This window comes from Arachis hypogaea, chromosome 12 (assembly GCF_003086295.3).
Source record: "Arachis hypogaea cultivar Tifrunner chromosome 12, arahy.Tifrunner.gnm2.J5K5, whole genome shotgun sequence".
In the NCBI taxonomy this organism is placed as follows: Eukaryota; Viridiplantae; Streptophyta; class Magnoliopsida; order Fabales; family Fabaceae; genus Arachis; species Arachis hypogaea.
In genome coordinates this window covers 120,221,422-120,249,093 of record NC_092047.1, presented here as the reverse complement: position 1 = coordinate 120,249,093, position 27,672 = coordinate 120,221,422, and the positions used below count along the sequence as shown (strand labels likewise).

The window sequence follows — 27,672 nt, the reverse complement described above, 5'->3', positions numbered from 1 at the left end:
AAATTTCATAAATTTTTTAAATTTTATAGATATTTAAATATTTTTGCTAAAATATAACTAGATGTTTCTTTTATTAAGTATTAGGATGTTTTTTTCCATATTAAATGAATATTTTTTTTATAAGATTATGCTCTTGGCAGTCTTGGGTGATTGAGACGTTGAACTGTGGGCTTCAAAGGGGAGCAATAAGGGGGTGAAACAATAAACCAAGGCATAAAGCAAACTTGGGCCAACAATAATTGTAACCGTTCTGGGCCAAGACCTTTTTGGGAGACAGCAACAAGGAGCGATGGGGCTGCCAGCAAAGGTGAACCGGATCAGGAGAACTCGGGTCGCTGCAAGCGGAGCACCCTAAGGGTCTGCAGCCCGGTTCTTCGGGCAACGCCAACATCAAGGATCTATGGAGCTCGCGGTGATACTTCTCCCCTGGTCACACGAGAACGACGAGCTGGAGACATGCGATCAACCTGTGCGAACCATGGACTTGGGGACCGAATTGCAATAGGGATGGTTGACGGGTTCGAGGGTGAGAATGCTGTGGATGGCAGAGGCGGCTTCGCTAGAGAGTTCGAGGATGAGGAGTTGCGACGAAACGGAGAGTTTGGAGGACGGAAGGGTTAGAGGATTGGAGATTATTGATATCTTTGGCCTTCAACCAATTGCTGGCCTTGGAGATGCTGTGATTTAAAGCAGACGATCATCATAGTTGACGGCAAAGAGGTTTTGATCGTCAATGACATTTAGAATGTTGATTGGACTAGCCGGCGTAAGAGAAAACGCTCTTATTGCATTGAGAGAGAGATCTGTGCATATGATTGTTAGAGGTGGATAGGTTAATGTGAAGGAGAAAATGAAGGTTTTTATAAGTTTAATTAGGTTTACTTATTTTAAATTTTTTAAATTTTAAATTTAAAAAATTTAAAATTAATTAATTATTAATATAAATTAATGTAATTTTGTTTAGTTTTTGACTGATAACTTTTTTGGTTCCATATACTTTTCTTTTCTTTATTTGTTTAATAAAAACTATTCCTTTAATATTTTCTAGCTGCTATCCTTTCCCTCACATACAAAACTCGAACCCCAAATCTTAAGGAAAACAAATACAAAATCATCTGTACAAACTACGAGTTGAAAAAATAAATCCGAATATTCAACATAACTGTTCTCCCTCATTTTTGTCGATTGTGAAAATAGTTCACATATCCCCCCCCCCTCTTCCTCAATTCTCTCAAAATATTCAACTTAACTTGTATATAAAAGAATAATTACGAAGTTGACATTTTTGTCGGTGAGTATTTTTTTAAGAGAAATTGTTAAATAAGATTATTATTATTTTATTATATAGAAATGACAATAGACAAAAGAGAAATAATGGCAACAACCATTTCTTGGAGTTTTTCTTGTTGCTATCTTAGATAAAACAAAATGATATATACGACTTACGTATTTTATACTCAAATGCAAAATAATAATGTTACAATATCTGAATGGATAATTAAATTTTACAAGATTCCAATTGTTTTAAAATATTTTTTCTCTTTTTTCGTACCACACTAATGCGCTCTCTCTCTCAATTTAAAATTTCAAGTACATTCATAATTCAACTAATTTAAGTACATATTTAAAAAAATTTAAATATATTAAATTGATCTTAATTACAAAAAATATATATAATATATAATTAAAATCAACAATTAAAAATCAGTATACTGATATACTTACAAACTTTTTGCATATTTATATATAGTTTGTGCAACAATACATTGAACTCAATGAAATTTATAGCACAAAACTCTCATGTTTCTTGAAACAATGGAGCTAATTAAGTATTGGTGGTGAGTAGGGGTGTACATGGCCCGGGTGAAGTCGGATTTGATATAACTCAGATCTGACTCGAAATATATACCGGGTCTATTTATTAGACCCGAATCTGGCTCTAAACTCGATGAAATCAATACACTTTCGGGCCATAATTATACCGGGTGAAAACTGGGCCGTTAACATTACATTACGTTGATACCTTCTTGTAAACTAGCATGTAAAAATATCCAAATTTTCAAGGCTCCAACCATTAGTTAACATGGTAAAATTCACTTAGAAAAATATAACAAGAACCAACCATTCTTCAAAATTAAAGCATAACCACAATCAATATTAAAGTATAACCACAATCAATACTAATATTGTCTAATAATACCAAATATTTAAATCAATACAAATAATACAATCTTATGTATTAGTCTAAAATCTTATGCATTCTAAACATAAAACATTAACTTATAGTCTTATAATGACTAATAACACGAAATATTAAGGTTTATAATACTTAAATTCCACGTAAGAATAGTCATGATCCATCACTAATAACACAAAATATTAATTGTGTATGATAACCGGGCCACCGGACCGATTTCGAGTGACCCGAACTATGACCCGGACCCAACCCAAAATAATGACAGGGTCTATTTTTGAGACCTGTACCCGACCCTAAACCCGATGAAATCACTCCAAATTAGTTCCTAAAGTGTTCGGGACCGGGCCGGGCCTTCGGACCGGACCGGATCTGTGCACCCCTAGTGGTGAGATTGAGTCTAGGTGCAATGCATTATTGTTTAATTTGGCAACTTCCGAGTGAGACGCATGGTCCTGCATCAGACAAATTGTTCCTCCTCTTTCCGAACTAAACAACAAAATCTAAGAAGGGGTTTGTGTGGTAGTAATCTTCTTTGGAGAGACAAAAATCTATGATATATGATCAATATCCTTTTATTCTTACCTAATTCGATATGTTGCTAGGAGATATATATGCATGTACGCATGCATGCCTTTTATCTAATTTATTCACTTCTATTCTACCTCTTTGCAAATAGTTTCTAGCTACTAATATTTTACAAAATTTATAACTATATCTTCATCGTCAATCATATCACGCTCTTCTCTCTTCTTCTTTTTAACCATTGAGAAGGAATGATTTGCTTTCCTCTACTTCCACTCATTGTTTATAACTAATAGATAGATAAATAAAAATAGAAATAATGTTCGTAAGTTATATTTTGGCGAGTGAATCTTAGCTTAAAACTTAAATATCAGGTGAAAACTCAGTTACAGTCAATTTCACGTGAAGTTAATAGCTTATAGTCATTAGATGAAAATTTAGTTAAATCAGTTAAATCATCTAAAAACTCACAATTATCAACTTCACGTAAAGTCGACTGCACCTGAATTTCCACCTAAACATCATTATTTTGTATCATAATTATTAGAAACCATAATATTATATTTAATACTAGCTAGTTCGTAAAGTGACATTGGTTATCTAGAAGCTTATTCTTGCACCCGGCTGTAACAATTAATTACCTAAGCATATATATAGGCTCATACTTTTGAAACACATGTTTTCATGTTTGATTTCTCGATATAAATCGGTGAAGATGGAAATGATATGATCATACATTATTAGGCTCTTATTTATAATTTATTATTTTTTTTTCAAGTATTAATTAATGTAATGGGATAAAGTAGTTAGCGAAGAAACAACCGGTGGCGGTGAACGAAGTCCAACATATGATATATGCCTTATTATTGTGCCCTTCATCATTCTACTTCTTCTCCATTTTCAACTAATTAATCTATCAACCTCTTTGCCTTTATTTTAATTTTCCATCAAAATTGCTTGATAATTTCCTCCTAAAGAAACAAATAATAACAAAAAATATAAAAAACATTTAAATATATTTATTAAATAAAAATAATTCATAACATAATTATAAACTAAAATTTTTTACATTTTACACACACAAAAAAAATTAAAAAAATCTTATCAACAAATAAGAGTAAAAAGATCTAGTTATTATTTGTTAGCAACAACATAAAATAAAAAACAAAAAAAATATATAAAAAGAAAAATTCATAAATCTTGTACACAAGTGTTTTAAAATCCAAATCACCTTTCAAATGCTCTAAATCTCGTCTTCATCCCCACTATTCTTCTTAGATTTTTCTTTTTCTTCTATTTTGGATTTCATCTGCTACTGTGTAACAATTAAAAGTGGTAATTGTGGAGTTTTTTTTTTATCTATGAGCTATAAAGATAAAAGAATAGAGAGAAAAATGAAAATTTAGATTTTAGATGGAGAAAAAATAAATAAAAACAGTGAATATATATTGTGAGAAGAAGTGTGAAATTTTTATATATAGAAATTAAAGAAAAAAATGACATTAGATAAGAGAATAGATTTAGACACATTTAACGATAAGACACTATTAATATAATGCACTTTCTTCTTGCACTTCACGAGATATAATATAAATTTTTTACATGATGTCAAAAATAATTTTCTATACGATGGTAAAATATCGTCTTATCCCATGTATTTGAAATATACTAATATTAATTCCGTATCAAAATATTTCTCTTGAGATATTATTTTGATTACTATACTGATAGTATCTAGTAACGGGTCATTATTTTCTCTGAATACCTAACTTTTGGAGGTTTCACACTAATATCAAGGTAATGTCAATAGCATAATTGGTCAAGTTCATGTAAGCTGCAAAGTCTTTGGTGACGTGTCAAAGATGTGGAACGTTTTAATTTGATCATCATTGAAGTGTTATTGGTGGAACCCACAGCATGTCCTGGTTAACCCCTCAATAATAACTTGCATTATCCAAATGTGAAACGCAACATTATTGGATGTCCTTCAAATCTATAGTTCTAGTTTTCCTTTTCCTTTTTTTTTTCTCTCCGTAGAAAATAATGAATACCTATAAGCTTTTGTCCTTTATCGTGTGCTAGGGGTGTTTTATACATCGGATCCTATTATATCTACGGTATTTATTTGAATTTGATTCAAAAATTATATATATAAATTTGATCGATAAGATTCTTAGATTGGATCAGATTTAATTTGTATGTTAATAAAATTAAATTGTAGATTTTGTGTTGAAATCTGTATATTTGTGAAAATAAATAAATAAATAAATAAATATTTAATAATTAAATTGTAGATTTAATCTGTATGTTAATATGAACATTGTATTTCAAAATATAATATATATTTAATAAGTCTTACATAATCATAAATCAAACACAACTAGTGTTTAACAACTATATTTACATATTAAAATAAATTCAAATAACGCAATCATAAAATTGAATTAGAAAAGAGTTTCACTTCTATTATTTAACTATACTAAAAGCCTAAAATAAACAGTCACTTTGATAACAAAAGTCTCAGTCAATTAAATCGTAAAACTCTATAATCAAGTCACGGAATAGTAGAAGGTGGCCTTGTCTCCATTGGTGAGTTTGCAACCTAGGATTAAAAATAAATAAAAATACGTTAGAATAAAAACAAAGACTATTATATAATTTAAGTCTAACATTAATAGGCATAAACCATACGAACAAATAAGGATAATGACCAACAATAACTAAATCATTGTTTTACTAAATCATTCACAATGAAAGATTCAGGAAAAAACAACAAAGTATAATATTTATCCCATTATTTGTAGTTGTAGGAAAGTCATGTGATACTTTTCCACCCATACAATGATTAATGAAATATGTCACCTGGACTTGTAATAAGAAAATTATTGCTTTATTCTTTTATAATTCTACTTCCATAGAGCGAACTTTAGCCATATCAAAGTCATGATTGCATGAAGAAGGTACCCCTCCTAAACTATTAGCAGATTTCTTTCTCGTCATGTAGCTCCACATGCTCCAGCTCTTGTGAACTCCTGATACGAACAAAAAAGCATCAGAATAAGATCACCATTCAAAACTAATGTAATCACAAGCTTATTTATTTTGTGCGACATTATATGAATGACTTCTAGGAGGTTGCGGATTTGAGGAAGGAAAAAAAATAGTCCCACAGCAGCTGTTCTACATACACGTAAGATACAAAAATTGAAGTTGGAATTGGAGTAAGAACACAATAAATTCGCAAACATTCAACTAAAATACCATGGTCTATATTCAGCACTTCAGTATTTATTAGATTTTGGCACATTTTGGGAGTGTAAACTAAATAATTGCTAACTATCATGTTCTTTCTTTTAATTTCAGATGATAAGAAATTGAACAAGTCTTTTCAGGACGAGCTTAAATTACAAAAGCTAAATTATCAAAGTTGGAAAGAGAAAAAGTAAGTTTGTAAACAATATAAAATTTTTTATGATCATGTTGTTAAAACACTACACCTTCTATGCTAGAAGCTTCCCGACGAAATCCACCATATATGGTTATAGTATTCAGAGAATTTGCGAGCTATAAGAGCTTTTGGAATAATCAATAGGCCTATATTATCAAACTAAAGTATAGTTATACTTTAATTTCTGTGTAGTCTGGTGTGTCAATTTTCAATTTTTCAAAGTCTCCAAATCATTATCTCAAACTGGGAAGGAATAATCTGATCATTTTGTTGAAAATTTTAATTGTATTATTGCCGCAAAAACAGAACTTGTAACTCTTACCTTTTTTTCACTTCACTCTGTCTCTCCTCTGCTACCCAATTTCTAACCTTATTCTTTCCCATTCTGTTGTTAGTGTCCCCTCACTTGTGTCTTAAACTCCACAATAAACACAAAAGGTATATGCTCATGTTACTTGCTTTGTTGCACTTACACAATTTTAATTCATTATTTTTTGGGTTATTCTTGCAACAAAATATTATATTTCCATATCTGACATCACTCTATCTTAATGTATGAGAAACTACATAATTAATCAACATTTTTCAATCAAAAGCTTATGTGATCATATTATATATAACACTTTCTAAAATTACACATTAAATTATCTATTAAAAACTGTGCGTAAAAAAAATAGAGAGGGAAGAAAATCCTAATAAAGAAAGAGACAGAATAACCTTAAATTGAAGAAATTTGCGCTTCCCGGAGAGAAATTCGTGCGTTCAGAGTGATGAACAATAAGGAGAAACAACTAGAGAATAAGATAATGGGTTATCAATGATTTTTAACTAGAAGAAGCATAAAATTGAATCAGAAAAGAAAAAAAACATAATTAGCTTACTAGGGACAGAAATAAATGCGTATAGTTTTGCTAAGCAATGATTCGTTGTAGATTTTTGTTTTCTTTTCATTGCACTTGGGGTTCTAGGCACGCTAGGTTTGGGAAGAATGAAAAATTGGGGTAATAGCAGATAGTAGTGGATAGTAAAACTAGCGAGAAGTGCGAACGAAAGAGAAATTAGGCGGTCTGAATAAGTAATGGCGCGAATTTCATAAACCGCCGTGGAGCGAACGTGATGGCCGCCGCTGAATTTGTGTTTCAGAGGCGATTACGTTTTATCACTGGTATGTGAAAGTAGGGATTGCAGCGACGACAGTTCTATTTGACCGCTTCCTCCAAATGGTCGCTGGAATTAGGTTTTATTGTAGTGTATGCAGAAAACGAAATTTAAATACTTAATATTTATTTAAACAGACTTATAAATTAATCACTAAACTAATCTAACTTAATTCAAGAAAATATATTTTTTGTTAGTTTAATGTACTATTTTGTTTTTTCAAGAATATGATAACTAAGATAAGAGAAATAATAGTAATGAAAAAAAGGAAAAAAGTGATAATGTTTTTCATACATTTCATGTTAGGACATACATAACGATTTCCCTTGTATTAAATATAGGAATAGGGTGTTAGCTAGCTTTATCCATATCAAGTATGAGATGTAACTACGTAACTATGTAAGGTAGTTGTATTTTACATTGTAAGTCACTTGATAAATGTTGTAGAAATTTTGATTGGTGAATCTTTATCTTTATAGTAATACAAATGGGGAGCTCATTTGCTGACGTGGCGCTCATATGTTGAGTTTGGGAGTTTATTTGCTTACGTGTTGTTACTATAAATTTTTAGATTTATATTTATAAATTATAAATTATTATTTACTCAGGTTGTTATTTTCAAATTTTAAGTTTGGGTTGTTTTACTTAGGTTGTTATTTTTAAAATTTTAAATTATTTTATTTGTTTGGATTATTTTACTTATGTTGTTATTTTTTAAATTTTAAATTATTTTATTTAAGTTGTTATTTTTTAATTTTTATTTAGATTGTTCTTTTTTATATTTTAACACTATTTTTTAAAAATCTGTTAATTCTTTTTAGCATAATTTTTTAAAATTTTATTGATTTTTTTTAAATTGTAGCTATATAAATTCTTTTAAAGAAATTTAGAGTTTTAAAAAAATTTACGTTAATTATTCTTCAGTTGTTACATACTAATATTACAATAAATAAATATTTACGTTAGTTTAGAATTTTTAAATTATTATTTATTTAAGTTGTTATTTTTAAATTTTAAATTTGGGTTGTTTAACTTAGTTTGTTGTTTTTTAAATTTTAAATTAAAGTCAACCAAATTTTAAAAAATTTAGTTATGATACAACTATAAAAGGATAAGTTATGAGAGATGTAAAACACCACAATTTAAAGTACATCAATCCCTTTCTTTACATATATCCAAAATCTTCCTACTTATTCCAATGGCTGATATTCACAAAATTGCTAACATCAATCCTACAATCTACAATTTGTGTGTACGTATACGAGTGATATGGTTATGGACACTATCAAGTTACGAAAATTCTCCATTGCCATACTCAATTGAGATGGTTTGACTCAATGAAGACGCGAGTTTTCTACTAATATCCTTTTATTCATGACGCCAAGGTTATTTATTTATTTATTTAAATTAAAGTCTATGTACATTGGATTAGATATTAAATAAGTCTATATTTAACTTTTTCTTATGTTATTTTCTTTTTTAAGCAGGTATCGAATAAAGCTTGGTGTCATTGATGATTCTGACTGTGCATGTTATGTAGTCTTTGACAATGAGGCAAAACAAGTTTTGGAAGAGAGCTGTGTAGAGATACTTGATCCACTCCTATTGGTAAGATCTAACCAATATTTATTTCTAAAAGCATTAGTGAAGATATTTTTATTGGTACTTTTTATATTATTTATTATTAATATATTACGTAATATCCTGTAGAAAGGAGATCTATCAGATACACCTACACTTTTACTCAACCTAATTGATAAGATCTTTCTCTTCATCATTGAAGTTCAAATATATGATATTTCATATTTTTCACCTTCTTATAAAGTTAAGAAGATGACTAATAATGTGGATCTCATAAATAAATTCAAAGAGACTCACCCTATTCAAATTGTGAGTATATATAAGTGTACTTCTATTAAAAATTAATTTATTTTTTGCTTTCTTGGTCATTAGTAGTATCTAATTTATAAATAATAATTAATTATAATTTTAGGATGTTGACTACACCGGTGCTTTGTTTCTAATTTCAAAGACATCCTCAATCATTGAAGGGGAAAAAGTAGAAGGTACTAAGGTATTTGTTCAAAAAATATTTTTTTTGTTTGTTCTCTCAAAATTAGATCTTAATTTTATTCAAAAATATTAGTGAGATAAAATCAAAGGTTAGAAAGAAGTCTTTAATTTAACGTGGTTTTTTGTACAGAATTTGTTGCTTGAATTCTCCATTGAAGTTGCGGCCAATGATGAATCTGAATTGTTGGAAAGTGTTATTACACCAACTAAGTGACTATCCTCGGAGTCGGAAGATTCGAAGGTGGAAGGAGATACCTCAACTTGCAAGAAGATCAAGATTGAGAAAGAAACTTGAGAATTTGGATGCACATGTTTTGGAATCTCTTTTAGAGTCTATCTAATAGAATAATGCCAAACATATGTTTGTTTTGGTGAAACATTGTCTTTTATTGAGTTATTATTTTTTTTGGTTCTTTTCGATTTTTATGTTTGGAATTTAGAATTTTTTTAAATATAAATAGAAGTTATTTAGTTATTACTTGTGATTTTATTTTTAATTTGATTCTCACCGTTAATATTCTGATAATTTTTAATTTAATATTTAATGTCATAAAGTTATAAATTTTTTCTTTGAATTATTGTTGATACAATTAAGTTAGTTATTAATTTTTAATGTGTATTTATTTAAAAAAATCTAATTATAATTTTTAATTAAAGTATTATGTTTATAATTTTAAATTTAAATTCAAATATACTTTTTTTTTTGAATTTTTACGTAAGCAATTGGGTTTGAGAATATTTTTTAAAAATTTATATAATTTATAAGTTACTATATTAATTACAAAGAATTATAATAAAATAAATAGAATTATCAATCTTATTAAAATGTGAAATTATTTATACTATTTAAAAAAAATGTAATACTGTTTAAATTTTAGAAAAAGTATAATAAAGTTAATATTGTTTATGATGAAACTAAAAAAATTATTTTTAAATTAACAAATTTCTATATTCCTAATGGATAACGGATGTTTGATTAGAAAATTTTATTTAAAAATTTAAAATTTATACTAGCTATAAATTGTTTTACTTGCCACATTTATAAATTGTTATTATTATCTTTCTAGATTGTCTCTCCACAGTAGAAATACTTTCATCTTTTTTTCTCTTTTTAAGTATTTTTTCTAAATTTACGTAATTTATAAGGTTATTAATTTTTAGATTGTATTTAATTTTATTTATTTTTATCGATAAATAATAGGATTGATACTATTTATGACGAAACTAATAAAAATTATTTTTAAATTAACAAATTCCTATATTCTTAATGAATAACAAACGTTTAATTAAAAAAAATTTATTTAAAAATTTTAAATTTACACTAGCTAATTAAAAAATTCTATTTAAAAATTTGAAATTTAAAACTCTAATACTAATTCCTAATTAAGTGGCTTCTTAGCCGTTTTGATTTTTAAATTTAAATTTTTTTTATTTGTCACATTTATAATTTTTTTCTATTTACTTCGTTTACATTGTTATTTTTTAGATTATAACAATAGAGGTACTTTTATCTTTTTCTCTCCTTTTACTTATAAGTTGTTCATTTTCAATCTCTTTAACTATAAGTTGAATTTATTGATCGTGAGATTAAAGTTATATTTATTTGAAAAAAGATACTTTTATAAAAAAATATATATTATTTTTTGTAAAATATGTTTACGTAACTAAATAAACGAGAATAAAAAAGAAATTAAAGCAGCCATCGAAAATAAAATCTGTGCAATTTTACATAGACATAAGAAGGCATTAATTTCATATTCTATTTGGTAAGTTAGACATGAGAAAAAATTGTAAAAAAATTAGTGTCTCAAGTTAAAAATTAGTGTTTTCGCATTTTAGAGAGACACAAAATACATGTTTTTAATGGGTGTTTGTGTACGACTATGTCTTTCATATTTTTGTCTTAGTAAACAAACAACATACATGTATTTCTGTGTCTATATTTTGATGGACATGTATACCAAAAACAGACGCTGTCATATGTGTACTGCTTTATTTTTTTTAATAATATAAAAAATTTGATAATAAAAATGTATTATGTATAATGTATATATATTTTTAATTAGTTAAAAAATTTATTTATTTGATATTTTTAGGTATATATTGAAAGATACAAGAAGTCCAAAGAGAAGTAAGATTATATTGAAGAGAAGATTGATATTAAAAGACAAAGAAAATACAAAGCAAAGCACAATTCAAGGTAGATTTCATATAAAAAAATAAATTAATTATTTTATCATTTTTGTTTTTAGATTAGAATAATATATTTTTTTTATTTGGTATTTTTAAGTATGTCAGTTCTATATATTTAGTTTTTATTGGGTATACAAAATAACTAACATGTCATGAGTATTTTGGCCGAATGAAAGCCCATAAAATACAATATTTTCTATATATTATTTAGCTATTGACAAGTAATAAATTATTAATTTACATTGTCTTCGTAATATGTTACTAAATTTGTTTATGAAAAATTACAGGAAATTCGAGTGATAGTTCTAATGGTGTGCATTTTCAATCGGTGTTGTCGAACATTACAAATAGCATTAATACAGATTTATTTTTGGATGATTTTTTTTAGAACTTGCTTATGGGAATGTACATGCACTTTATATATTTTGATTTTCCTACTATTTATTCAATTATAAACTTTAACAGAAAATATGTTCAAAACTAATATCTCGAGTTATCTTATTGGTAATAACCCAACACCACATTGATCAAGGTCTCCAATTACTAATCTACACTCTCTAGATAAAAAAAATAATGTTCCAATATTAGTGATATTAGTAATTCGGATATCACACATGAAGCATATGATAGTTCATGTCATCAGACAAGTCAACAATATCTTCAACAAACATCAAATAATATCTACCAGTTACTATGTTAATATGTTTTTATTATTTAAAGACCAAACATTTAACTTTTTAATTGGTCTATTAAAAATAATCATTGGTATATGCTAAATAATTATTATAGATTCATTGGAGTACACAAATCGAATTAGATTGCAAAGGGATGTAAGACTGAACAGGAAGACTATGCTACTTCAAAAGAGACATGGTAAGATAAACATGATAGATTGTAATTATCACAAAGCTAAAATTTTACTTTTTTTATCTTTAATACTACCTTCATAATATATATTCATAATTCAGCTGATTCAAACATTTAACATATATTCATTTTTCTTTTTTTATAATATAAAATACTTGATGTATTATCTCTAATGATTACAGGAGCAAGTACATTTAATTCAAATTTAGATACTAAAAAAAGAATTAGAAGAAGTGTGCATAACTGAAAAAAAGACACCTGATACAAAGAGAAACATTTTTGAAGGAATTGACTACAAATCTTTCAAAAAGTTTTCAAGAAGTTGAGAATATTATTGAAAATACGACTATTTTAGATGATTCTGTGCAAATTTAATACCCAGCCATATTCGATGTTGCTGAGAATACAGGTAATTTAAGAGGTAGCAATATCAGCACTTTATTATTTACTATTGTTATGCTTTTTATAAACAAAAAATTATCGTTTAGTGTTCAAGTTTTAAAATTCAAACTAAGATATGGTTATATATTATAATTTTTGTATTTGAACATTGATTTATTGTAAAACTTAAATCTTGAGGTTGGCACAATGAAATTGTATTATATGATCTCATCTTTTTAATCTATAAATTGCATTTTTTGGTAATCTTTTATAAATATTATTTTTATACTTAACATGGTGAAAGAAAGGTATATTTTTATATAAATTATTTGTTGCAGATATAACTAAAACAATTTATTATCTTGGTGATTATTAGATGTGATAGATATTGATGACCCAGAATTTTTTGTCGGCATTGCGACGCCATGATATGGTATGAGGAGAGATCAGAGAAGTCCAAAACAGGATCCAATTTTGAGTTCTCAATATGTTGTATGCGAGGAAAGGTACAGCTGCCGTTTTGAAGCACTTGATCGGACGCTCAGGAATCTTATGTCAGTTACCGATCAACATAAGACACATAAACCATTTGGTGGTAAGATTGTTGTTCTAGGAAGTGATTTCAGACAGATACTTCCGGTGATTCCGAAAGGAAGTAGACACGATATATTAGCATCCGCTATTAACTCATCCCAGTTTTGGTCATTTTGTAAGGTTCTGAAACTGCATACGAATATGAGGCTTCTAATGTCTTCTTTGGATCAAGATGAAGGTGAAATGAAGATATTTGCTAATTAGATACTTGATGTTGGAAATGGAAATATTATCTCTGTTGTTGGTGATGAATCAGAAGTTAAAATTTCAGATGATCTATTGATTACAACTACTGATGATCCTCTCTCTCATTTGGTAGACTTTGCATATCCAAATTTGTTGCAAAACATGTCAGATTACATATATTTTCAGAGTAGAGCAATTCTTGCACCCACACTTAAGAGTGTCGAGAAGGTAAACGATTTTGTCTTGACAATCTTTTCAGGGATGGAAAAGGAGTATTTGAGCTCTGACACAACATGTCAAGCTGATGAGAATGAAGATGTAAAACAAGAGTGGTTCACATCAGAGTTTCTAAATGACATCAAATGTTCGGGACTACTCAATCACAAGTTGACTTTGAAGCCAGGAGTCGCTGTAATGCTACTGCGAAACATAGACCAGACTTCAGGTTTATGCAACGGGACAAGATTAATAGTTAACAAACTTGGCAGCAACGTAATTGGAGCGACGGTAGTGAGCGGTAGAAATATTGGAGATAAAGTGTACATTCCAAGAATGAACTTGATCCCTTCAGATTCAGGATTGCCATTTAAGTTCCAACGGAGACAATTTTCATTAACAGTATGCTTTGCAATGACCATTAACATGAGCCAGGATCAATCATTATCACATGTACGGCTTTATTTGCCAAAATCAATGTTCATCTATGGACAACTTTATGTTGCTTTGTCAAGAGTTAAGAGTCGCAGTGGTCTCAGGGTTTTAATTCTAAACGAAGACGGCAATCCAAAGTCATCAACAACAAATGTCGTGTTTAAAGAGGTTTTTAATAATATTTAGGTAAGAATAATATTATTTTCATTTTAATAGCATGTTATGATTTACACTTTTGTACAAATCTTTACTATAGATATAACTAATTTATCTATAACTCTTTTTTCAAATTTGAAATGAAATGTGTAACAAGGAGCACAACATCCAATGATTTTCTAATGAAGTTAGTAAGATATTAGGTTGTTGATAAATTTTTATTAGCTTTTTGATATAAAATTTAGGGTAAAATTAACATGCTATTATTATAGTTATATATGTTCTTTTTTTTTTATCTCCCTCCTTATGGTTCAAGAATATTATAAACTTCGAACTCTTCTATTTATATTTTACTTTGAATAAAGATAAAATAACATATTTAACACGTTTATTATATAACGATGATGATAGTGTTATACTAAATTTAAAAAATATATGATTATAAAATATTATTTTTAATTTAATTTATCAAATTTAAATATAAGCCCGTGCATCGCACGGGTTTAACACTAGTAGTAATACAAATAGGGAGCCAATTTGCTGATGTGGCGCTCATACGTTAAGTCTGGGAGTTTATTTGCTTACGTGTCGTGACTAGAAATTTTTAGATTTATATTTAAAAATTATAAATTATTATTTGCTTAAGTTGTTATTTTCAAATTTTAAGTTTGGGTTGTTTTACATAGGTTGTTATTTTTTAAATTTTAAATTATTTTATTTGTTTGGGTTGTTTTAGTTAGGTTGTTATTTTTTAAATTTCAAATTATTTTATTTAAATTGTTATTTTTTTAATTTTATTTAGATTTTACTTATGTTGTTCTTTTTTATATTATAACACTATTTTTTAAATATCTGTTAATTCTTTTTAGCATTATTTTTTAAAATTTTAATTTTTTTTAAATTGCAGCTACATAAATTTTTTAAAGAAATTTAGAGTTTTAAAAAAATTTACGTTAATTATTCTTCGATTGTTACGTACTAATATTATTATATTATTATATTATTATAAAAATTATTATATTATTATATTATTATAAAAATTTACGTTATGTTAGAATTTTTAAATTATAATTTGTTTAAGTTGTTATTTTTAAAATTTAAGTTTTGGTTGTTTTATTTAGTTTGTTATTTTTTAAATTTTAAATTAAAGTCAACCAAATTTAAAAAATATTAGTTATGATGCAACTATAAAAGTATAAGTTACGAGAGATGTAAAGCACCACAATTTAAAGTACATCAATCCCTTTCTTTACATATATCTAAAATCTCTCTATTTATTCTAATGGCTGGTATTCACAAAATTGCTGACATCAATCCTACAATCGACAATTTGTGTGTACGTATACGAGTGATACGGTTATGGACACTGCCAAGTTACGGAAATTCTCCATTGCCATACTCAATTGAGATGGTTTGGCTCGATGAAGACGTGAGTTTTCTACTAATGTTTTTTCTATTTTATTTAAAATTTATATTATTTATATTTTAAATTTATTTGTTTATTCCCATCTAATCGTTTTTTTGTTCATTAATTCTAGGGAGGAAAAATACACGCCTCAGTTAAGAAGGCTTTTGTGTCTCGATTCGTGAATTTGCTGGAGGAAGGAATATCTTACCAAATAAGATATTTTGGTGTTGGACTCAATAAGGGTTACTTCAAGACTACACATCATGAATACGTGGTTAATTTAAACCAACGTACTGATGTGCACAGACTTTCAGAATCGTCGAGTATCCCACGATATGGATTTAAGTTTGTGAGTTTTGACACTCTCAATGCTCCTGGGTATGATTGCACCTATTTAGTTGGTAAGTTTATTATTTTAGAAAAAGTATAATTATTTATTTTATTGATAATTTATTCTGCGTTTTTTTTTAACAAATTTATTGACAATAATTTTTTTTATTTTAAATCATTTCAGATGTTGTTGGATATCTTGCTGGAATTGGGAATGAGAAGACTCTTGAAAAGGATGGCAAATCTACCAAATATACTGTTATCGAATTAGAGATTGATAATGGGTAATTATCTATTTATTTTTATAAATATACAAATTTTGCTAATCTCATCTTTTTAAATTATTATTTTAACTTATTTTATTATAAATATTTTTATTAATATTAATAAGTAACAAATGTATCTTAACTAACATTAAGCTTAGTTAAAATGTTTTAGATTCAAAGCCACCGTTTTTAAACGTCTAATTATTTAAATTTAAATTTTTTTAAAAAAAATCACTTCGGATTGATTTAAAAAAAAGATTCAAATTTAAAAAAAAATAATAAAAAGCATTCTTTCCGCGGTTTATTTGTTACAAATTTAAAATAATTAATTAATTATTAATTTTTTAAATTGTATTTGATATTTTAATTTTATTATTAAATTTTAAATTTTAAAAATATAAAATATATATAATTTGATATTATTTTATTGGTAGTTACTTTTTTAACATTAAACATTCTATTTGATATAGAAAAATAATGGAGTGTGCACTTTTTGGCAACTATGCACATGAATTAAATGCTTTTCTGGGATCTGGCAATAAGGATGGAGCTGTTGTCGTCTTACAGTTTGTTAGAGTGAAGTTATTTAACGGTAATATTTATCCATATTTTTTTAACAATATATTTTTATATGTGAGCTTTTACTTATTGTTTATGTGAATTTTTACTCATTTTGTATTAAGATAAATTTTTCAGAAAAGATTGTTTTACAAAATTCCATGTATGGCACAAAGATGTTCTTCAATCTTGAAGATACAACTGTCATCCAATTTAAAAATAGGTGGGTATTTTCTTTTTAATTCTTTAGTTCCATACTATGTGTGTGTTATCTAACATAATTTTTTTTTTAACTTTATTTATCAAGCTTTGTAAGATTTGAAGAATCTAGAGGTAACATCGGCGAAATTCCAAATGAGGCTGCATTCTTAAAAATTTATCAAGGCAAAACCATCGAGCCGTTAAAAGAATTCGAAACGGTAATTTTTTTTTAAAAAAAATGGAGAAAAAAATAATTGAAATCCGTTGTACATAGATTATTTTTATTTATTCATCTTATTTATTTAAAAAATTCACCAAATTTAGGGAATTTAAATCATTATTTTTTTTTTCAGAATTCTATTTGTATTGTCTTGGCTACTATAAGTCATATTATGGATACTCCAGACTGGTGGTACGGCCAATGTGAATGCAACAGGTCCACATATGCTTTTACAAAAACTTTCAAATGTTCAAGTTGTGGCCGTCTCCTTTTGTCCATAACTCCAAGGTTATTTATTTATTTTTTTAAATTAAAGTATATGCACATTGGATTAGATATTGAATAAGTCTATATTTAACTTTTTTTTATGTTATTTTTTTTTAAGCAGATATCGAATAAAGCTTGGTGTCATTGATGATTCTGACTGTGCATGTTTTGTAGTCTTTGACAAGGAGGCAAAACAAGTTTTGGGAAAGAGCTGTGTAGAGATACTTGATCCACTCCTATTGGTAAGATCTAACCAATATTTATTTCTAAAAATATTAGTGAAGATATTTTTATTGGTAATTTTTATATTATTTATTATTAATATATTATGTAATACCCTGCAGAAAGGAGATCTATCGGATACACCTACACTTTTGCTCAACCTAATTGATAAGACCTTTCTCTTCATCGTTGAAGTTCAAATATCTGATAATCCACATTTTTCACCTTCTTATAAAGTTAAGAAGATGACTGATAATGTGGACCTCATAAATAAATTCAAAGAGGCTCACCCTATTCAAATTGTGAGTATAATTATAAGTGTATTTTCTATTAAAAATTAATTTATTTTTTGCTTCCTTGGTCATTAGTAGTATCTAATTTATAATTAATAATTAATTATAATTTTAGGATGTTGACTACACCGGTGGTTTGCTTCCAATTTCAAAAACATCCTCAATCATTGAAGGGGAGAAAGTAAAAGGTGCTAATGTATTTGTTCAAAAAATAATTTTTTTTTATTTGTTCTCTCAAAATTAGAAATTAATTTTTTTATAATTAATAATTAATTATAAAATCAAAGGTTAGAAAGAAGTCTTTAATTTAACGTGGTATTTTGTACAGAATTTGTTGCTTGAATTCTCCAATGAAGTTGCTGCCAATGATGAATCCGAATTGTTGGAAAATGCTATTACACCAACTAAGCGATTATGCTCGGAGTCGGAAGAATCGAAGGTAGAAGGTGATACCTCAACTTCCAAGAAGATCAAGATTGAGAAAGAAACTTGAGAATTTGGATGCACATGTTTTGGAATCCCTTTTAGAGTATATCTTATAGAATAATGTCAAGCATATGTTTGTTTTGGTGGAAACATTATCTTTTCTTGAGTTGTTATTTTTCTTTTGGTTCTTTTCTATTTTTATGTTTGGAATTTAGAATTTTTTTAAATATAAATTGAAGTTATTTGGTTATTACTTGTGGTTTTATTTTTAATTTGATTTTCACCGTTGATATTCTGATAATATCTAATTTAATATTTAATGTCATAAAGTTATAAATTTTTTCTTTGAATTATTGTTGATACAATTAAGTTAGTTATTAATTTTTAATGTGTATTTATTTTTTAAAAAAAATCTAATTATAATTTTTAATTAAAGTATTATGTTTAGAATTTTAAATTTAAATTCAAATATACTTTTTTTTTGAATTTTTACGTAAGCAATTTGACAATATTTTTTAAGAATTTATATAATTTATAAGTTATTATGCTAATTACAAAGGAGTATAATAAAGTAAATAGAATTATCAGTCTTATTAAGACGTGAAATTATTTATACTATTTAAAAAAATGTAATACTGTTTAAATTTTAGAAAACGTATAATAAAGTTAATACTGTTTATGATGAAACTAAAAAAAATTATTTTTAAATTAACAAATTTCTATATTCCTAATAGACAACGGACGTTTGATTAGAAAATTTTATTTAAAAATTTAAAATTTATATTAGCTAATTAAAAAATTCTATTTAAAAATTTTAAATTTGAATTTCTAATACTAATTTCTAATTAAGTAAGTTCTTAACCATTTCAATATTTAAATTTAAATTTTTTTACTTGCCATATTTATAAATTTTTATTATTATCTTTTAGATTATTTCTCCACAATAGAAGTACTTTCATCTTTTTCTCTCTTTTTAAATATTTTTTTCTAAATTTACGATATTTATAAGGTTATTAATTTTTAGATTATATTTAATTTTATTATTTTTATCGATAAATAATAGGATTGATACTATTTATGACAAAACGAATAAAAATTATTTGTAAATTAACAAATTTCTATATTCTTAATAAACAACAAACGTTTAATTAAGAAAGTTTATTTAAATTTTTTTAAATAAACTAGCTAATTAGGAAACTCTATTTAAAAGTTTGAAATTTAAAATTCTAATACTAATTCCTAATTAAGTGACTTCTTAACCATTTTGATTTTTAAATTTAAATTTTTTTGATTTGTCACATTTATAAATTTCTCTGTTTACTGAGGTAGCTGAACTTGCATCTGGTCATCAATTGAGAAAATTATTTGCGATGCTACTGATATTTAATAGCATTAGCAACCCAGAGCGTGTTTGGAATGCAACTTGGACATTATTGGCTAATGGAATACTATATGAGAGGAGAAAAGCTTTGAAAAACCAAGGTATTTTACTATGTCTTTTTTTATATATCAAGATTGTATTCTCTTATTATCTTTATTTTTATTAAGAATATTAATAATTTTATTTTAGAATTATTTATTAAATATTTCATAAAACCACTATGTGCTTTTTCTAGGACTAAGCATGACTGATGACGAATTGAAAAACCTCTGCCTTATTGAGATTGAGAAGATACTCAACAGCAATGCGAGATCTTTAAGAGACTATCAATCAATGCCATATCTTGAGATGTCTCATGTTCGCCTTTTTCAGAATAAGCTAATAGAGGAGGAGTTAGCATATGACACAAATGAGTTGACTCATACAAACTTATATACAGAACAAAAGATGACTCATGAGCAAAGGTTAGTATTTGATGAGATACTCAATGCTGTTGTTACAGACTCTGGTGGTTTTTACTTCGTTTATGGGCATGGTGGGTGTGGTAAGACATTTATTTGGAATGGACTTTCTTCTGCTATTCGGTCTAGAGGAAAAATTGTTTTAAATGTCGCATCCAGTGGAATTGCTTCTTTACTCCTACCTGGTGGCAGAACGGCTCATTCTAGATTTTCAATACCCATTACAATTACTGATGAATCTACTTGCAACATCAAGCATGGCAGTTTGAAGGCTGAGCTGCTCATCCAAAGTAGCTTAATAATTTGGGATGAAGCTCCAATGCTCAATAAAATGTGCTTTGAAGCACTTGATCGGACGCTCAGGGATCTTATGTCAGTTACCGATCAACATAAGATACATCAACCATTTGGTGGTAAGGTTGTTGTTCTAGGAGGTGATTTCAGACAGATACTTCCAGTGATTCCGAAAGGAAGTAGACACGATATATTGGCATCCGCTATTAACTCATCCCATCTGTGGTCATTTTGTAAGGTTCTGAAACTGCATACGAATATGAGGCTTCTAATGTCTTCTTCGGATCAAGATGAAGGTGAAATGAAGAGATTTGCTAATTGGATACTTGATGTTGGAAATGGAAATATTGGCTCTGTTGTTGGTGATGAATCAGAAGTTGAAATTCCAAATGATCTATTGATTACAACTACTGATGACCCTCTCTCTCATTTGGTAGACTTTGCATATCCAAATTTGTTGCAAAACATGTCAGATTACAGGTATTTTCAGAGTAGGGCAATTCTTGCACCCACGCTTGAGAGTGTCGAGAAGGTAAACGATTTTGTCTTGACAATCTTTCCAGGGATGGAAAAGGAGTATTTGAGCTCTGACACAACATGTCAAGCTGATGAGAATGAAGATGTACAACAAGAGTGGTTCACACCAGAGTTCCTAAATGACATCAAATGTTTGGGACTACCCAATCACAAGTTGACTTTGAAGCCAGGAGTCGCTGTAATGCTACTGCGAAACATAGACCAGACTTCAGGTTTATGCAACGGGACAAGATTAATAGTTAACGAACTTGGCAGCAATGTAATTGGAGCGACAGTAGTGACCGGTAGAAATATTGGAGATAAAGTGTACATTCCAAGAATGAACTTGATCCCTTCAGATTCAGGATTGCCATTTAAGTTCCAACGGAGACAATTTCCATTGACAGTATGCTTTGCAATGACCATTAACAAGAGTCAGGGTCAATCATTATCACATGTAGGGCTTTATTTGTCAAAATCAGTGTTTACCCATGGACAACTTTATGTTGCTTTGTCAAGAGTTAAGAGTCGCAGTGGCCTCAGGGTTTTAATTCTAGATGAAGACGGCAATCCAAAGTCATCAACAACAAATGTCGTGTTCAAAGAGGTTTTTAATAATATTTAGGTAAGAATAATATTATTTTATTTTAATAGCATGTTATGATTTATACTTTTGTACAAATATTTACTATAGATATTACTAATTTATCTATAACTCTTTTTTCAGATTTGAAATGAAATGTGTAACAAGGAGCACAACATCCTATGCCAATTGCTTTTCTAATGAAGTTAGTAAGATACTAGGTTATCGATCGATAAATTTTTATTAGCTTTTTATACAAAATTTAGTGTAAAATTAACATGCTATTATTACAGTTATATATGTTCTTATTTTTTTCATGTTTCCCTCCTTATGGTTTAAGAATATTATAAACTTCAAACTTTTCTATTTATATTTTACTTTGAATAAAGATAAAACAACATATTTAACGTTTATTATATAACTACGATGATAGTGTTATACTAAATTTTAAAAAATATATAGTTATAAAATATTATTTTTAATTTAACTTATCAAATTTAAATATAAACCCGTGCATCGCACGGGTTTAACACTAGTTATTTCATACATATTAAGATTCATGGTAATGATTCAAGAATAATAAATTTAATAACTAATATTTTGTAAATATAATACAAGATATCATTTATTTATGGATAACGAATAAATTAAAAGACAATCAAGTAATAAAATACAAAATATATAATTACCTATTTGGTTCTTAAAAAAGCTCGTTTAGCATAAAATTAGGCGCTATTACCGAGGATACGGTACAATACCCTGATTTAGATTAAAATAAAAATAAAAGAATGTTTAGATTTTAACAAAGACAGTTCCATAATAGTATTATTTATTATGACAATTAATAAGTTTTATGAACAAATTTTATCTCATGTTGAATTGTACTTATTTAAATCAGTTTTTAGACATGACTAATTATATGTGACACTTTCAAAAGTTAAAAATAAGTTTAAAAATTTTGCTCATGAATTACATAAAAATGTTTACAAATTCAACTATCAATGTTATTTATAGAAAAATCTTTGAAAAGATATATTCCTAATGTAAATATTTTAATTTTATTTTAAATTATGTATTGAAATCAATGAATAATTATTTCACTTCGAAAGAATGTAAAATGATGATTATTCACTATTCTCAAGTTAAATTTTGATTTTGATAGTAATTTATAATTTTGTTAGGATAGTAATTATTTCGTGTATTTTTTCTTAAAATATTTAAAAATATAAATATTTTTTGTACTTTTATAAATTTTTTTGTACATAGATACAAACACTAATTAATATAAAAAAAGAAGTTAAATATTAACAAAAAATATCTAATTAATAATAATTTTTTAATAACTAATTAATGATTAATTGTTTACTCACAATTATGCCAGGTAGAATTTTTTATTCTCAAAAAATCGTTCTGAAAAGTGTTTAGATATTTAGTAATGACTGTGTTTGAATTAAGATACACAAATTATGTATGAAAAAAATAAAAAAATAAATATAAAAAATTAAGCATTTTTGGTGTTAAAATAAAATAATTTTTATGTTATTGTAAAAAAATTTTAGTATTATTTTTTTATAAAAAAAAGTGATTAACATACATATATGTGAGTAATTTTTATTAAATTTAAATCAATTTAATTAGACTTAGTTGATAAAAATATTTAAATATATAATGAGATTGGTAATTTTAAACTAAATCGAATTTGAATATGTTAGATTTAAAATAAGTAAATAATGATGCATTTGTTTATAGATATAGGACATTAAGATAAGGATATAGAGACACATTGTATCCAAAAATAATAAATTAGTATATTTTATATTTATTCTGACAAAAAAAAACATAAAAATACTAACAAAAAAGATAATTTATTAATTTTTTATAATTATATTTTTCGTTTCAAATTTTTTAAATAAAAAAATAAAAAAAATAAATTTTTATAATTTATTTTAATTTATCATTAAATAAAATATAAATACATAAAATATTATGTCTCTATCTTTTATGTCCCGACTCTTATTATTAGTATCTTATCTTGTTTTATGTTGTTCTAGAAACAAACGCAAGATAACTAGTTAACTGCTGAGATTTCGAAACCCTCTTGTTGAACATTGGATAGATCTGGAGCTCCAACTCAAGCGCAGATCATTGGCTTCCTCTCACCATCGCCGGCGCCGTCTTCCTTTAGGTAAACCTCTGTTTTTCTTCTTATAGAATCTCCATGTATGTTTTCTTTTGTAAATTAAATGGCAATACAGATGAGATTTGAATTTTAGTAATTATATTGTTTTTGATTTCTTATTCCTCCTATATTGTGTAGTTTCCTCGTACGTATGAGGAGGGGTCCCATTCCTGTTGATGATGATGCTGTTCCGAAGAAGGGGAAGGTTGTCACAACCACCGGGGGGTGGCCGGAACTGCTCCGCTGTACCACGACAAAACCACCGCCTATCCTTCTGGACGAGCTCATAGCGGAAATCCTGCTGAGGATACCGGCGAGGTCTCTCATTCCATTAAGGAACAGCGTCTGCAGTTCATGGAGAACCCTAATTTCCAGTTCCCAATTTGCCAAGGACCACCTTCGGCGTTCAATGGCGGTGGATCCAGCCTTGACCCACCCACTCATGGCCTATTATAGCCAAACCTACTCATACCCCATAATCGGAGTGTTCTCCGTACGATCTGTGATGGAGAAGCCTCCCCATGAACCCACTAAAGTAGTTCCCTATGAGGGACGACGCTACCGCCTCATCATTGGCTCTTGCAATGGATTGTTGTGCTTGCACGATGAAGAGTGTGAGGATGGATTAATGCGCCATCGTGCCATGCTATGGAACCCCTGCACTGGATTCACTTCTCCGCCGCTTGAACATGGAGGTATCTTCTCCATTTGTGGATTTGGTTATGATCATGTGAATGACAAGTATAAGCTTTTCGCGACTCTGGATAAGAAATCACGCATGTTTACATTCGGCCCAAAATCTACCTGGAGAACAATCCAGGATTTCCCCCGTAATTTTCGTGACTGCAATTACAGGGGTTATCTGGTGGATCGTGTAGGGCTTTTTGTAAGTGGCACTGGCACTCTTAATTGGCTTTTTCACCGCTATGTTAGTTTTGTGTGGGTTCTTTCCCTTGACTTGGTCAAAGAGACTTATAATCAGTTTTCCCTTCCCAGCAGGGATTCAGATGATGATAACCGGGTGGCTCCCCAATTGGGTATCTTGAGGGATTGTCTTGCTGTTTGTTATGAGACTAAGAAAACTCATTCGACTGTCTGGTTGATGAAGGAGTATGGAGTTCCTCAGTCTTGGACTAAATTGGCCATAATCCCCCACCACCCGCTACTCGGTCGTAGTCCTTCAAGCCTACGGCCTATATACATGTTGAAAGATGTTCTTCTTGCGTTTGCTCCGAGTGGCAAGTTTGTTTTATGTAATTTAAATGATGGCAGCATAGATATTCCTAATATTGACAACTCCAGTGATGGCATGCCCAAACTTTGTCCTTTAACTCAGCACTCATCTGGAAGGATCTTTCAACTCTATCATGAAAGCTTAGTTTCACCGTTTCACTTTGGTCTTCCAAGTTGCTCATCTGAAATGCGGTTAATTAAGCCGAGCCTATAATCACTTAAAGACGGTTTGCATTTTGGGTACTTTTTTGGAGAAGGATTTCCTACACTATCTCTTGAATCCATAACTTTATTATCATTAATGTAGTGCCTTGTTTTTTTGTGTTTTATTTTTATAGGCTCTGTCTAACTGTCTTCATGTTTAATTAGGTTCCTTATGAATATCGATCTTCGTTTGCTTTAGTTAGAATATGTATTTATCATGAAATGCTATATAATTTATGTTTTGTATCGGTTCGATTTGACAAAATTGCGAGTGCAACATCTGCAAAGGTTCAGGTGCAACTGCTACGTAACACCGTATTTAACATGGAAATATGTCAACTATAGAGATTAGTTTATCAAATAAACCTTTTCGTTATCATTAATTAGAATATAAGAACGAGCCAATCTTGGCCTTCCTAAGCTGGTGAAAACAAAACCCTGTTCATATGACCATTTTTTATTAAGAATTTTAGTTCGTGTGTATGCTGTGCTCTGAAGTGTTTTGAGAGACATTTAGAATGAAAACAGGTTTAAATACTTTCTGTTTATTGCATGCTGATGTGAATAAAGGTGAATATGTAAGTACACTCCTAACAAAATCATTACATTTTGAGGCTGATTAATTTTGATATGGAAAAAGGTTTGGTGATGTGCATTGAAATGGGTGTTTGACCAGTTTTTACACTATTATGGGCCATAGAACAAACGCAAGTTGCGTTTTTTATTTTCTACAATTAGTGTTTTTTGTTTTTGAAGCTAAGGAAAAAACGCATGTTGCGTTTTTTGCATGGAGTCAGAACAAACGCATGTTGCGTTTGTCAGATTGGCATTAAAAAAAAATTTGGACAGAATAAATCGCATGTTGCGTTTTATTTGGGCCGAAAATTTTTTTTTTGAAGTCCATAAAACGCAGGCTGCGTTTTATATTTAAAATAATATTTTAATGAAGAGCCTTGCATATAAATTGCTAACTCAGCTATCTCTAACTCGTACCTCACTCCTAAATCCCTCATTTGTGCTCCCTTTCACCTTTCATTCATTCATGCATCCCATAATTGTGAGATTTTTTGGGTATTAGAAGGGTAAAAAAAGTGAGATTATGGAAGGTATTGCAAATATACGAGTGTATTATAACGGTGAAGTTATACCGAACACACACGAACGAGTCACACGGTTCACTGTCTCGACACCGCCGGACCCAATGGAGATTTACCTTGCCCAACACGTGATCGTCCGGACCCGGTTGCCTACCAAAACAAGCGAGGCAGTTATCCACCAAAAACTGGTAACTGCTATCCGATCTACCCGTGACGGGTTCTCCGTTAACCTGGAGGCCAAGTATATGTATCACGTCTTCCAGCGTCACCGTCACTTCACCCACTGGAAGGTGGAACGTATGGGTTTCAGGCCTCCATCGTTCCACCAAGGCACTTAAGAGTGCAGAATGACCTCTCATTTCACCAATTCGCGAAACGTGTTGAAACCCAGTTAATGCTAGTGCCTCTGCAGCTCTCTCATTAAAAGTATCCGGCGGATCAAGTTTTCTAGGCAACAAATTTCTGATCGCCTACAAAAAAAATAATATTCATTGAAATAATAATAATAATAATAATAATAATAACAATAATAATAATTCTACTTCTACACTACGGTTATAATAATAATAATAATAATAATAATAATAATAATAATAATAATAACTACCAGTAAATAATAATAATAATAATAATAATCATAATAATAATAATAATGCAACTAACTAATAATAATAATAATAATAATAATAATAATAATAATAATAACTACCAGTAAATAATAATAATAATAATAATAATAATAATAATAATAATAATGCAACTAATTAACAGTAATAATAATAATAGGTTTTTTAATTTGAATATGGATAAAAAAGTGGTGTTGAACTCAAATGTGGGAAATCCAGAAATTTCACATTCATGTGGTGTCAATGAAACAGAATTCGGACCATGCGAGTTCTCTATTAATAAAAAAATTGAAAACAACAAACAATTCGGAGGTCCGTTTTCTAGCTTCCAAAATTTATATTTGTCAAACCACAAGTCGGACCATGCGATTTCTTAAGCAAAATTTTAAAATCAAACAACTCGCATGGTCCGATTTGTGTACTCTGGATTTTTTCAACTTTTAAACACAAATCGGAGGGTCCGATTTGTGTACTCTCACAA

General features: G+C 28.4%; 1 protein-coding gene across 2 annotated transcripts; it reads left to right on the top strand.

Annotated features, from left to right (window-relative positions):
- The first annotated feature begins 23,853 nt into the window (after positions 1–23,853).
- On the top strand, positions 23,854–25,733 carry LOC112728972 (F-box/kelch-repeat protein At3g23880-like). 2 transcript variants are annotated; one of them, XM_025779344.3, is made up of 3 exons: positions 23,861–24,037; positions 24,170–24,917; positions 25,031–25,733. In XM_025779344.3, exons 2-3 carry the CDS (start codon positions 24,183–24,185, stop codon positions 25,040–25,042), a joined length of 747 nt encoding a protein of 248 aa, XP_025635129.1. In that variant the 5' UTR covers positions 23,861–24,037; positions 24,170–24,182; the 3' UTR covers positions 25,043–25,733. The 2 variants fall into 2 exon arrangements, with proteins under 2 accessions (XP_025635128.1, XP_025635129.1); XM_025779343.3 differs by having other exon boundaries at positions 23,854–24,037; positions 24,170–25,733.
- The last annotated feature ends 1,939 nt before the right edge of the window (positions 25,734–27,672 follow it).

Coding starts and splice junctions, on each gene's coding strand:
- LOC112728972 (XM_025779343.3), top strand. CDS start 24,183: ATGAGGAGGGGTCCCATTCCTGTTGATGATGATGCTGTTCCGAAGAAG.